This window comes from Myxocyprinus asiaticus, chromosome 12 (assembly GCF_019703515.2).
Source record: "Myxocyprinus asiaticus isolate MX2 ecotype Aquarium Trade chromosome 12, UBuf_Myxa_2, whole genome shotgun sequence".
Taxonomy (NCBI): Eukaryota; Metazoa; Chordata; class Actinopteri; order Cypriniformes; family Catostomidae; genus Myxocyprinus; species Myxocyprinus asiaticus.
In genome coordinates, this window is record NC_059355.1 from 44,672,705 (window position 1) to 44,687,694 (window position 14,990).

General features: G+C 36.7%; 1 protein-coding gene across 4 annotated transcripts in view; it reads right to left on the minus strand.

Moving 5' to 3' along the window:
* LOC127448902 (guanine nucleotide-binding protein G(s) subunit alpha) overlaps nt 1-14,990 on the minus strand; it is a 50,273-nt gene that overhangs the window by 15,915 nt on the left and 19,368 nt on the right. For 2 of the 4 annotated variants that reach the window (XM_051711838.1, XM_051711840.1), the window contains exons 3-5: nt 14,690-14,744; nt 14,425-14,556; nt 6,889-6,986 (exon numbers count right to left, since the gene is read on the minus strand). In XM_051711838.1, coding sequence (XP_051567798.1) covers nt 6,889-6,986; nt 14,425-14,556; nt 14,690-14,744 — 285 coding nt within the window. The remainder of the gene's footprint in view (nt 1-6,888; nt 6,987-14,424; nt 14,557-14,689; nt 14,745-14,990) is intronic. The other 2 variants (XM_051711839.1, XM_051711841.1) reach the window with 1 other exon arrangement.

The following is a 14,990-nucleotide window of genomic DNA, read 5'->3' on the forward strand; positions in this document are numbered from 1 at the left end:
GGTAAAGCTGATAATATCCTCATCGCTTACTAATCTGGTTAATGTTACAGCTCATCTAGTTAACAGCTGAGTATTAAGAGTGTGGATTAGGCAGCTTCCGGGGCCAATACGGAAAACACTGTTTAGACTCAGAGTGGGCTGTGTGTGTGCGTGGCACACTACGGTACTAAGAAACATGGTTGCGTTCAAGAACAAATGTTTATTGTTGAAAAAATGTAGTTGCATTGATTGCAACTGCTATTTTCGCCTGAAATGTATTTTTAGTGCATCATAAATATCCTACGGTATCCGATCATATTGGTCTGATTTGAAGTGCAGCATTTCTTGAAATCTTACATGGAAAAAAATGCTAGCTACATTCATCTCCGTAAATCTGTTAATTCAGTGCCATTCGTGAATTAATCAATAGCCTTTACATGCACAAGCACACATCTCCAAGTTTGCAATGCCAGAGTAACAGTCGGGAGCAGCAGAAAGACGGAGTGAGGGAACAGTGGAAGAGAAAGAAAAGAGAGAAGGCTGTGTCTGACATTACAGCGGCGCTCCAAAAATAGCTCCCTGGCGCCCTGGCCTCCAGCTCGGTTGTCATAGCGACAGAACCACAGGCGCTATAAATAGACTATCAGCTCCAAATCTTGTGTGACTAGAGAGAGGCCAGAGAGAGGGAGAGACAGACAGAAAGCGCGGAAAGAAAAAGACGGTGAATGGAGGGAGGGAGGGAGAGAGAGAGAGAGAGAGAGGGAGGAGGGAAAGGTGGAGAAGGGCCAGTCAAAAAGAGAGGGGAATGCAAAAAAAAAAAAAAAGAGAATGAGAGAAAAAACAGGTCTCCTTTCGCAAAAGAGGGAGGGGAAGAAAAGAGAGCAGGCAGAAAAAAAAACCATGGCGGATGATTTAGGAATTTTTTTCTCCATGAACTGGATTTACGTTTACTAAACACAGAGAAGCAGGAACGTTTGTCTGATTAGCGAAAATAACATTAATTTTTTTCGGTATTACTCACCCCCATTTTTGCCATGCATTGGATTTGTGTTTACGAAAAATGAATAAGAAGGAATACAAGGTTTCTTTTTTTATGAAAATAATCACTGCCTGGCCAAAAAAAGTCACCATTTGGATTTAAATAATGGTTATGATCTGGGGTTGCTACAATTGGTCAGGTCTAGGCTCAGCAACATTATGCGGCAATAAAATGAAGTCAGCTGAGGATCTGAATGTACTGAATGACCAGGTTATCCCATCAATGGATTGTTTTCTTCCCTGACGGCACGTGCATATTCCAGGACGACAATGCCAAGATTCATCGGGCTCAAATTGTGAAAGAGTGGTTCAGGGAGCATGAGGAATCATTTTCACACATGAATTGGCCACCACATAGTCTTGACCTTAACCCCATTGAAAGTCTTTGGGATCTGCTGGAGAAGACTTTAAGGAGTGGTTCGACTCTCCCGTCATCAATACAAGATCTCGGCCAAAAATTAATGCAACTCTGGATGGAAATAAATGTTGTGACATGCATTAGCTTGTCGAAGCAATGCCACGACAAATGCACGCCATAATCAAAGCTAAAGACGGTATTGACGACGGGAGAGTCGAACCACTGTGCCACAGATTCTCAATTGGAGACAGGTCAGGACTGCAGGCAGGCCAATCTAGCACCCACACTCTCTGCTTACACAGACATGCACTTGTAATCCTGGCAGTATGTGGTTTGAAGTTGTCCTGCTGAAAATACTGGGACATCCCTGGAAAAGACGGTGCCGGATGGCAGTATATGTTGCGCCAAAATTTTTACATATCTGTCTGCATTCATGGTGTTCATACAGATGTGCAAGTTACCCATATCATGGGCACTGACACACCCCTGGCCCATACAGACACTGGCTTTTGGACCTGACGCTGATAAGAGCGTGGATGGTCCTTTTCCTCTTTGGCTCGGATAACACGACGTCTGTGTTTTTCAAAAACATTTTGAAATGTGGACTCTTCAGTTCCACTGTTCTGCTGAGAAGTTGGCAGCGCTTCTGGACAGTGTTGATGTAGGGCTTCTGCTTTGCATAGAAAAGTCTTAACTTGCATCTGTGGATGCAGCGACAAGTGGTGTTGACTAACAAAGGTTTACTAAAGTAATCCCAAGACCATGTTCATGATATCCATTACAGATGCATGATGTTTTTTTAAGACAGTGACATCTGAGGGATCAAAGATCAGGTGCATTCAGAAATGGTTTTCGTCTTGCCCTTTACGCACAGACCAGATTCTTTTAATCTTTTAACTATATTGTGCACTGTAGAGGGTGAAATGGCCAAAAATCCTTCCAATTTGTCTTTGGGGAACATTGTTCTCAATGTACTGGATTATTTGCTGTAACATCAGTTGGCAAATTGACAGTCTTGAACGATCCTTGCTCTTGAAGGTCTAGGCTGTTTTTTTAGGCTCCTTATACAGTATACAGTACTATGACACAATAGCCTCACCTGTTTAACTTCTCCTGTTTCACATCGCCTTGTTATTTCAACTCGTCAAATTGTTATAGTCTTAAATTGCCCCGTCTTTTGGAGCGTGTTGCAATCATCTGATTTGGAATTACTGTACATTTTCAAAAAAACAAAATTCACAAAGTAAAACATCATATTATGTGTAGGTGTGGTGCTTTCAATATAGCAAAGGGTGAATATAATTTACAAATCACTCCTTTTGTTTTTATTAGCATTTTTCAAACAGTCTCACCTTTTTTGGAATTGGGTTGTACATTTATTTGGTATGACGCAAGTTTTTTTGACAACAGAATTATTCTAATCAAACATTTTTTTTTCTCCATGCACTGGATTAAGTTTACGAAACACAGACAAGCAGGAATGTTTATCTGATTAGCGAAAATAACATTTGTGGAAAACATTGTTTTTTTTCCTCCCCAATTTGGAAGTCCTCGTGGTGGCCAAGTGGCTGGCCTCAATCCAGGTGGCAGAGGACAAATCTCAGTTGCCTCCGTGTCTGAGACCGTCAATCCACGCATCTTATCACGTGGCTTGTTGAGCGCGTTACCGGAGACATAGCGCGTGTGGAGGCTTCACGCTATTTTCCACGGCATCCACGCACAACTCACCACGCGCCCCACCAAGAGCGAGAACCACATTATAGTGACCACAAGGAGGTTACCCCATGTGACTCTACCCTAACTAGCAACCAGGCCAAGTTGTTTGCTTAGGAGACCTGGCTGGTGTCACTCAGCACGCCCTGGATTCAAACTCACGACTCCAGGGGTGGTAGTCAGCGTCTTTACTCGCTGAGCTACTCAGGCCCCCCTGTGGAAAACATTGTTAAATTTTCCGGTATTACTCACCCCCATTTTTCTCAAGCATTGGATTTATATTTATGATACGTGAACAAGCAGGATTGAAATGTTTCTTTGGTAACAAAAAAATCTGTAAACTCATAGAAAATAATTTCAATATTTCCAACCATAAAAGCTTCCTATGAAAACTGTTTATTCTTTCTTTTTTCCTCCACACACTGGATTTATGTTTAAGAAACATGAAGGAGCAGAAACAACATTTCCCTGGATTAAAAAAATATTTAAAGAAAGAAAAAAAGCTTGTAGAAAATTCGGTATTACACGTTTTTTTTTTTTTTTTGTTTCTTTTCTGACAACAGAATAACCCTAATCAAACATTGTTTTTATCCATGCACCGGATTTACATTTACGAAACACAGACAAGCAGGAACGTTTGTCTGATTAGCGAACATACAGTTTGTAGAAAACACTGTAAATTTTTTCACAATTACTCACCCCATTTTCCATATGCATTGGATTTGCTTATGAAAATAAAATGTGTTTGTAACAATTTTAGTTTGTAAAAAAATAAATAAATAAATAAATAAAATAATTATATATATATATTATATAAATATTTTATTTTTTTATTTATTTTTTTTTTACACAAAACAGTATAACTGTAATGAAACATACTTTTCCTGAATGCACTGGATTTAAGTTTACACAATGTGGACAAGCAATTATTGTTGTCTGATTTGCGAAAATAAAGGTTGTAGAAAACTTTGTTCATTTTTCTTGGCACTACTTACCCCCATTTTCCCTATGCATTGAATTTATATTTTAGAAATGTAGGAATTCAACATTCTTTGGTTTCATTAAAATAGTAAGTTTGTAAAAAATATTTTTTGTAATATATTACAAAATTCCCCATTTTTAAATGCTTTCTATAAAAACAGTTTATTCTTTACTTTTTCCCCTCCACACACTGAATTTATGTCTACAAAATGTAAACGAGCATGAATGCAACATTTCTCCGGTTTATGAAAATATTTAAACTTGTACAAAAACAAAACATTTTTGAAAAGTCTCTAATGAAACATCTTTTTTCTTAATGCACTGCATTTACGTTTATGAATCACGGACAAATGCATGACAAAAATGAACAGCATTACTGTTTTTTTTTCTTTCATGTTTTTATGGTTTATGAAAATACAAAGATATTGCCAATTTTTCCATTATCACACACTGAAAACATCATAATCTTAATGAAACATTTCTTTCTTTTTCTCTATGCAATGAATTTATGTTAATGCAATGCAAACACACAAAAAAAGCAATGTTTCTCTGGTTTACAAAAATATAGAAAGCTTGCAGAAAATATTGTCCATTTTCTCTGAAAACAGCATAACCCCAATGGGACATTTCTCATTTTTCTATCTTTAGTTTACATTATTACTATCTCAGCCATTTTCTATCACTGCAGTGACACTACGAGCAGAGGCAGGAAGAACGAGAGAGAAAAAAAGTTGCGAGATGAACAAAAACAAACGACAGGATGATTTTCTAGCTTTGCATAGCCATGTTGTTTGTCTCTGCATCAATAATAATGTTACTGAACCCAAAAAACTACCACGGCTTTCAACAAAGAAACAAAGATGAATGAAAACACGAATGCATGCACACACACACGTTCAATATGGACACCTGGCCATGTGACAGGAAGAGCCTTGAAAACATGAAAATGAGCTCTTAACGGGACGAGTTAGCGTCAAACGCTCGTCTCTTGTTGATTGTGTGTCTGTGTGGATTTGATCTCGAAACAGCACCGTCATTCTCCTCTGCCTCTCTCTTTAGCACTCAGACAAGCTGCAAGTTCCCTTCCAAACAGTCATTATTTCAAGCTCATTTTTGTCCTTCATAGAAGAGATGCATTATTTGCGATATTTGCGGATTCCCCCTCTCTCAAAAAGTCTCCTTCTGCTGTCAGTGAGTGAACCAGTAAGTTAAAAATAGCTCTCCCTCTCTTTCTCTGCTCTAGGTTTACATAAGCGTGCAGCGGGGAGGGGTGGGGGCACTTCCGGTCTAAACGGCTCAGCCCAGTGTCTGATCCACAACCACCACCAGCGGCTGTGGAAGAGGACACACAAATGCACCGCAATGCAGGAAACCTTTCACTTTGCGTTCACTTTCAAACATTCTTACCACCAAGTCTTTTTCAACTCATCTTTCAGTCACATTTCCCCTCATTTATCTCCCTCACAAGTGCACAAATCAGACCGATACATGCTACACATACGAAGACTGTCAGACAAACAATAGATCTAAACCGAGCACGACCAATCTGAACAATGACCAAAAGAACTTTGCAATGCAAATCAGCTGGGTCAAAATCACTATCATTATAACTGTAAAGAACATTCACCAAGTACTTTGCACTAGACAACATTGCCAAACAACACTATTCAAAACCAGCATTCAAAAGCTTGGAGCAATGAGTATGTAGTATGTACAGAACAGTATGTACAGTAGTTTAAACTTGTGCGATGGAAACTACTAGTCAAAAGTTTGGAAAACTGACAAAATTTATGTTTCTCAAGATCTTAAAAACCTTTTTTATTTGGAGATAAATATAAATTGTATCTATATTGAATTTCTCCATATGTACAGAACAAAATAAAGACATAGGGTAGTTGAATTGGACTGGACAGTGTAGGAAAAGCTGCCAACAAGTTCCCAGTATACATGGGAACTCCTTCAGTAGAGTGCAGTTCCCGCCCACTTCTTCAGCAGTCATAGTTCCAGAATTATTCTTCCCCTTTCATTTTTGCCATAGGGATTTCATAAAATCCTTCATAAAAGAGTTTTAAGCCATGAACCAAATCAACCAGCTACAAAGTGAATAACAGCATTACAACCTTTGATTTGAAGCCAAAAGCTATTTTAAAACCGGACAAAAAGACAAAGATACAAGATGGTGTACTTCACATCTTTAAAGAGGGAATAAACTACAAACCCATGAAACATTGCGAATGATGTAATTTAATTAAAAACAATTGAAAAATGTTAAACTAATCTATTAAAACTATTATAGTGGAGAGCTCTTTTACGGCACTTTGTTTACCGCAATTCTCTAATTAGTGGATCATTTCCCTTTAGGATCATGGGTAGTGTAGTTCTTCACCAGGAATTCCACCACTGAACAGTTTAAAATATTTTTTAATGATGTTGAAATTACGCAGACTGATGGCTTTAACAGAAGCACTGACCATCAATTACCAGCTCAAGATAGGTCTGTCTTTACAATCTATTCCCGTATGGAGAAGACTTATGGGATTTCTACTTTCAGAACCAAATCGTTGCGCTAGCAATGGTTGGCTGCTTTAAACAAGCCAAAATATTTGTAATTTTCAAAAGATATTTATTGACCATGTAAATTCCAATATATCTGTTTGTGTTTATTCATAGTTTTGACAGCTTTACTATTATTCTAATGTGAGAAATAGTATTAATTACGAATTAGTTAGTATATAAAAACTTTTGACTGGTAGTTTACGTGTGCAAGTGTGTAAAAAAAAGAGACATATTAATGGGTGTGCTTTCAGCAGAATACTCACTACTGTGCGCAGTCGATCAGTTGGTACTCATTGGATCTTTCAAAGCAAGCTCGCACTCCTTCATCCTGCCAAAGGGTCTTTGTGTGTTCATAAAATTCCTGTTGGGAAGACAAGTGGAAGAGAGGGACAAACCCATAAAGTAGCTGTTGGTATCCAAACAAATCTTTTACACCTCCATAGTTTGGCTGGGTATAGATTTTGGCATGTTTGTTTGGTTTGTACGGAGTCTTTGTGCATGCTAACTGGAATAAAATCAAGAATGGCACCACCGATTGGTCCATTTGAGATCGAGTGATTCTGTATGTCCAATGGCTGTGTTAGTGCATCTACAAAACCAGGAATGCCTGTTTGATCTTGGATGATTGGTATTTGGACCTGTCGAGTTAGGGAGTTATCCCTACGATTTTTGATGTCAACAATTCATAATGCTGAACCAAATAAACCTGATGTTCGTGAGAAACAAATCATAAATGGATGATAAAACTACATCTGAGACAAAGCAACAAAAAAAAAAAAATAAAAAAAATTATATATATATATATATATATATATATGTATATGCCTTCCAAGTATACTCGGGATGGAAAATATATTACAACCATTTCTGTTATCAACAGTATAAATAATTATTTTAATTTATGGCTATTGGCCATTACTGCAAAATTAAGACCTATTTACTGTTTAATTAAGAAGACTTGTTTACTGATAAATTAAGCATTAACACTAACTTAAAAAGATAGTGATCCAACCTTTAAAGGAATATTCCAGGTTCAATACAAGTTAAGCTTAATCGACAGCATTTGCGGCATAATGTTCATAACAAAAATTATTTTTGACTCGTTCCTCCTTTTCTTTAAAAATAGCAAAAATCAAGGTTACAGTGAGGCACTTACAATGGAAGTGAATGGGGCCAATTTTTGGAGGGTTGAAAAAGGCAGAAATGTGAAGGTTATAATTTTATCAAAGCACTTACTGGTACATTTATTCTTCTGTTAAAACTAGTGTATTATTTGAGCTGTAAAGCTGTTTAAATCGATGTTTTTATGGTCGTTTTAGGGTTTACTGCGTTAAGTCATCATGGCAACGAAGTTGCAAAACTATAATATAATTTTATAATTTTACACAGAAAAAGTTAATTACTCTAAAATCATGTTAACACATATTGTTTACGTCTCATGGCTACACTTACACAAAGTCTTAATCACCATTCCCTTTAAATCTTTTTGCATAGAGTGAGTAAATGATGCCAATTTTCATTGATGAACTATACAATGCGCTAATTTTAAAATCATGCTTTTTAGTTCAGATGCATTTTTCAAATGGTATTTATTACTTTCTACATTATTATCTCAAGGGTATAAATAGGTATGAAATTTTACAATGTTCTTGTTTCTATTGGACACTCACAATTCTCTCTTCCTCTTTCAGATAACATGCGTTCCACAAAAATGCATCACATACAAACAGCACAACAAGCCACATTCACGGTGGAGTTTGAGACAGAACGAAGCGATTCTGACTGCCCACTGCAATCCAGACGCAGTTGTGAAGCATGAATGAGCATTGAAATGAAAAACTTCCAATTCGAGCCAAAATTACGCAAAGCAGGACGCAGACAGAATCATCTCCCCTTGCAAAGCTGTTAACATGTAGCATTGATGGTGCCATGAGAAGAAGGGGTGAATCGGAGCAGATAACAGAGCAGATATCAATTCACAGGATGCATGAGAGAACGGAGGGACAACAAAGTGTCTGGCTCACTCGATCGTTGTTGTGTTCAGAAACATTCACTGGTAGCTTTCACTTTGGCTTGGCTCTATATCTCTAACTGCCACTACACTGTTAAATGTGTAGGACAAGAGCAGTGTACTTGAACATAATGCCACCCATCAACTTTCTCTGCTCTTCTCCAAAAATATTTTTTTTTGTCATCAACAGGTAGTGGTGGTATGGAGCATGTCTTACAGCATTTATAGAATACTCTAATACTGAAAATTCAGGAATAAACACTATACAGAACATCAGTGACAATGTAAGTGCGGCACATGGAACAACAGTGTTTTGTGATTAACTTGATCATCATGGTATGGCGCTATTAAAAAACAGTAATAATTTCTTCTATCAAATGGTGTACTTAACAATAGGAAAACATATTGAATAGTCACAACATAATCATGATCATTTCGTGATAATATTATGCAACATCGTTTTTATAACAATGATTTTTAAATACCATGGCACTTTTTATTTGACTGATTTTAAACCATTTCATTAGACAAGTTTTGTGATCCTTGTTTCGTATTAAATTAATAGCGTTTCAAAGTCAGATTCAACAATTGTTCGTGTTATAACTCAAGAATGTTGACGGAAGTCTTTGCAAGACATTTTCAGATTAAATGTTTCAACAAAAATATTTGTAGGTAAATATTGATTTTTATTACTACGCACTGTTATTACGGTGGATACAAGTGAAAAAAATGTTTGTATATCATTCTTCCTTGTGTTCCGTTAGTGAAAAATCATGCAAAACAGGTCAACGTTTTTAGGTGTTTTACTTGTTTCATACATTAAACACTTTGAATCTACTTGGGGAAAAAAATGGCTTTTGATTTAAATTAGTTCTGCTAATTAAAAAAATAATAATAATATTTTCTGTTAAACCATTTCAGAGAAAATTGCTATTATATACACTGATCAGCCACAACATTAAAACCACCTGCCTAATATTGTGTAGGTCCCCCTCGTGCCGCCAAAACTGTGCCAACCCGCATCTCAGAAGAGCATTCCGAGATGCTATTCTTCTCACCACAATTGTACAGAGCGGTTATCTGAGTTACCGTAGACTTTGTCAGTTCGAACCAGTCTGGCCATTCTCTGTTGAACTCTCATCAACAAGGCATTTCTGTTCACAGAACTTCCACTCACTGGATGTTTTTTGTTTCTGGCACCATTCGGAGTAAATTCTAGAGACTGTTGTGTGTGAAAATCCCAGGAGATCAGCAGTTACAGAAATACTCAAACCAGCCCATCTGGCACCAACAATCATCCATGTGATTATCTAATCAGCCAATCGTGTGGCAGCAGTGCAGTGCATAATATCATGCAGATACGGTCAGGAGCTTCAGTTAATGATCTCAGTGATTTGAACCGTGGCATGATTGTTGTGCCAGATGGGCTGGTTTGAGTATTTCTGTAACTACTGATCTCCTGGGATTTTCACACAAAACAGTTTCTAGAATTTACTCCGAATGGTGCCAAAAACAAAAAACATCCAGTGAATGGCAGTTCTGTGAACAGAAATGCCTTGTTGATGACCAGAGGACATTTCTCCAAAAAGTAAGATCTTTGTCCCCATGTGCACTTGTAAACTGTAGTCTGGCTTTTTTATGGCGATTTTGGAGCACTGGCTTCTTCCTTGCTGAACAGCCTATCAGTTTATGTCAATATAGGACTCGTTTTACTGTGGATATAGATACTTGTCTACCGGTTTCCTCCAGCATCTTCACAAGGTCCTTTGCTGTTGTTATGGGATTGCTTTGCACTTTTCGCACCAAACTACGTTCATCTTTAGGAGAAAGAATGTGTCTCCTTCCTGAGCGGTATTATGGCTGCGTGGTCCCATGGTGTTTATACTTGTGTACTATTGTTTGTACAGATGAACGTGGTACCTTCAGGCCTTTGGAAATTGCTCCCAAGGATGAACCAGACTTGTGGAGGTCCACAATTTTTTTCTGAGGTCTTGGCTGATTTCTTTTGATTTTCCCATGATGTCAAGCAAAGAGGCACGGAGTTTGAAGGTGGGCCTTAAAATACATCCAGAGGTACACCTCCAATTGACTCCAATTAGCCTATCAGAAGCAAACTGGCTAATTGCCTAAAGGCTTGACATCATTTTCTGGAATTTTCCAAGCTGCTTAAAGGCACAGTTAACTAGTGTATTTAAACTTCTGACCCACTGGAATTGTAATATAGTCAATTAAAAGAAAAACAATCTGTCTGTAAACAATTGTTGGAAAAAATATTTGTGTCATGCACAAAGTAGATGTCCTAAACGACTTGCCAAAACTACAGTTTGCTAATATGAAATCTGTGGAATGGTTAATAAATACGTTTTAATGACTTAAATACAACGCAAGTGTATTTAAAATTCTGACTTAAACTGTATGTGTGTGTATATATATATATATATACACACATATATACATACATACATACACACACACACACACACACACACACACACAACCAGTCAAAAGTTTTGAAACACTTGACTGAAATGTTTCTCATGATCTTAAAAACCTTTTGATCTGAAGGCATATGCTTAAATGTTTGAAATTAGTTTTGTACACAAAAATATAATTGTGCCAACATATTAATTTAATTACAAAACTAAAATTGTATTTAAAAAAAATAGTTTTTGAAATGGATGACTTGGACTGAATAATTAAGAAAAGCAGCCACTAAGTGCCCAACATATAGATGGGAGCTCCTTCAATACTGTTTAAAAAGCATCCCAGGGTGATACCTCAAGAAGTTGGTTGAGAAAATGCCAAGAGTACATTTCTGCAAAATCTAGGCAATGTGTGGCCACTTTGAAGATGCTAAAATATAACATAGTTTTGATTTATTTTGGATTTTTTTTAGTCACAACATAATTCCCATATTTTCATTTCTATTATTCCATAGTTGTGATGACTTTACTATTATTCTAAAATGTGAAAAAAATGTATAAATAAAGAATGAGTAAGTGACCCTAAACTTTTGAACGGTAGTGTATATAAAACATTGTCAAAATGCTGAAAAATTTACAGATATCATTTTTTAGCTTCATCTCCCAGCTCTAGTGTACGATATTTTAAGTGTGGGGTAATGTTCAGGCCTGTCATGTTTGTCATAATTTCTTGTCTATATCAGTCTCTGTCTTTCTGCCTAAAATTTGTTATGCTAATACTATTCGCCAGTTTCCTCCTAGCCGGATAGCTTGACAACCAACAAACAACTTACGTTAACTTAGAGTTTATACTGAATTGAAATAGTTTGACTCAACAGCAACAATGCTGAAATAGTTGTCTATAAACTTCAATGAGTCTTTATTTTCTAAAGTGACATGGCTAAGTTATAAATGTCAGTAAATGTGTTAGCTTTTTATTTTTGTCTTTCTCTTACCACACAATCAACCAGTTAAACTGGTTCCCAGCTGGCCCTGGGGCCACCGAGGAAGGGCGGGCGAGAGAGAGAGAGAGAGAGAGAGAGCGCGTGGGTGGGGCAGCGTCTTCTTTGTAGTAATGCTAAAACTACATCTACTTCCTGCACTCATTTCAGAAGTATAACAGATACCATTCAACTAAAACTCATCCCAACTACTGAATCACATATCTCAACTCAGCCCCAAAATTAATCTGCAATCGCCCAATGGGAGTAAAAATTGCCTTTGGCAAGTAAATAAAACATACTCGCCAGGTACTTTGTTAGGAAATGCACTGCAATATTATACATTGTTTAAACAACTATAGGGACTTGTGCATTACTTTACAATTTAATTCCCATGTCATATCATAAGGACAAAAATATATATGTTTTAATACAATTAATTCAAAATGTCAGAAACACAGCCTGGCAGGAAGTAAGCTATTTCGTACATGCGGCATAGTGACCCAAGTTTGAGGCCGGTTTGAAATTTTAAATCATGCAAAATACAGTTTAATGGCCAGTTCGGTTAATAAAAATGGCAAAAATGCCCCAAAATAAATTTGAAATCATATAGGCCTAAAACGGTTTCATGGCCGGCTCTGTGAATAAAAATGACAAAAATGCCTAAAATACATTTTAAATGATAAATGATTAAATGAGATTTTATATATATATATATATATATATATATATATATATATATATATATATATAAAACAGTTTCATGGCTAGTCGTGTTAATAAAACATGGCAAAATGCTCCACAAAATTAAGAAATCATGCAAAATAACAATTTATGGCAAGTTCTGTTCATTAAATATGTTGAAAATCCCCCAAAATAAATAAAAATCATGCAGAATTTAGTTTCATTGCTAGTTCTATTAATAAAAATGACAAAATTCCCCAAAATAAATTAGAAATCATATAAAACAGTTAAGGCCAGTTCTGTTAATTAAATATGGCGAAAATCTCAATCACACAGTAATATTCAATTGATCCGCCATTGGCACTAGTGGCAAAAAGTTGATTTTGGACCCTGGGTGAGGCAACCTTTTTAACCTTTACATTAAATTCCAACATTGGAATTCTGCTAAACAGTGAAGTCCATCCAGTTTTCAGACAACACAAAAACACGCTATGTCTCCGCGGTAATGTGCTCAACAAGCCACGTGATAAGATGCGCGGATTGACGTCTCAGATGCGGAGGCAACCGAGATTCGTCCTCTGCCACCCGGATTGAGGCGAGTCACTACACCACCACGAGGACTTTTGGGCAATTGGGGAGAAAAAAATAATATATATGTATTATGCAATATTTAACTATCTAGTTATTCAAATATTTTAAACCTAGTCTGAACAATCAGGTGAAAGCATTTGTCTTTTCTATTTTTAAGCCCATAGGGCCACCAAGTTTGAGTCACCTGTAATTAAATCTTAACCAGGCCCATTGGCACAGGTCAGGGCGGCTCTCCACTCCGCTTTCCCCAGACACACAGCACCTGTCTGGGTGATGAGGGAGCAGGGAGGTCCTTGGTGACAAAGTGTGTGGCTCAGGTGAGGCCCTCTTAAGGGAGGGTTTAGAGGTTATTACCGGTAATCAGTCGTAATGAACGCCACACCATTATACCCAAGCGTCACACATACACACACACCCACATCTCCCTCAGGTGGGATAAGTTTTCAATTCATATGTTGTCACTAAGCAAAGAACAGCTGCTAATTATAATTGCACACAGTCCCTACAAACGGATAGAAAGTTAATGCACACAGGAATACTTGCGGTGTGTTCTAATGTGAATGTTGGTCGATTCTTTTTAGAAATCCACAACACCCATCTGCAGAGTGAAGACTAGGAGTATGTGATGCATACGGTATGCTTGATTATTTTTAGGTGTACGTACTCCGCTAACACACTTTTTATGGAACTTTCATGTTAGCGCATTCTGCATTTGTTGAATATGTAACTGCTTCTCAAAACTGAATTCATTTAATATATACAACTAGTCAGTTTGGACACACTTGATTGAATCTACAGTACGTTTCTCATGATTGTAAAACATCTTTTACACTTATAAGCGTGAAATTAGACTGTGCATCTACGCATGTATTTCTTTACAAAACTGAAAATGTATTTATTGTTTTAAAGATTAGTACACTACCGGTCAAAAGTTTAGGGTCACTTACTTATTCTTTATTTTAATTTTTTTCTTCACATTTTAGAATAATAGTAAAGTCATCTAAACTATGTAATAACAGAAATGGAACTGGGAATTATGTTTTGACTATAAAAATCCAAAATAAAATGATACACAAAACACTAATGGCAACAGATAGTATGACAGAATACCTTTCTACTCACCGGTGTGAACTCAAAGTCCTTTTGATTGGCTAAATTGAGGATGTAATCAATTCGAAACTGATTCGCTGGACAGGCTAACTGGACTGGAGGTGCCAACATGGACATCGCCGTCACAATAGTCTGTAGAAGAACAAAAACAAAACAAAAAAAAATTAACAGTTTCAGTATGTGACTATTTTCTTCTAGAATATCTATCTCAAGTATTTTGGATGTTCAGATATCAAGTTAAAGCAGAGAAACTCCCAACACTTACATCTATAGCTTCTTTTATATTATTCTTGATGTCCTGAATTTTCTGTTTTTTCTCCCTGTAAAGAAAACACTTCCATAGTTAAGACTTCACTTCATTTTTGGCTAACATAAGATAATAATATTACATTACATGAAAATGAAATAGCACAAATTCAACAACTTAATAATGCTTAGGTGTGTGTGTGTGTATATCATTATTTTGATGTGTAAATGACATTGGATTAATTTTGGATAATCCAGAGAATTAAATACTCCACAAATTAAAGGTACTTCTCATTTGATTATTTTCTCTCAAGAATGTT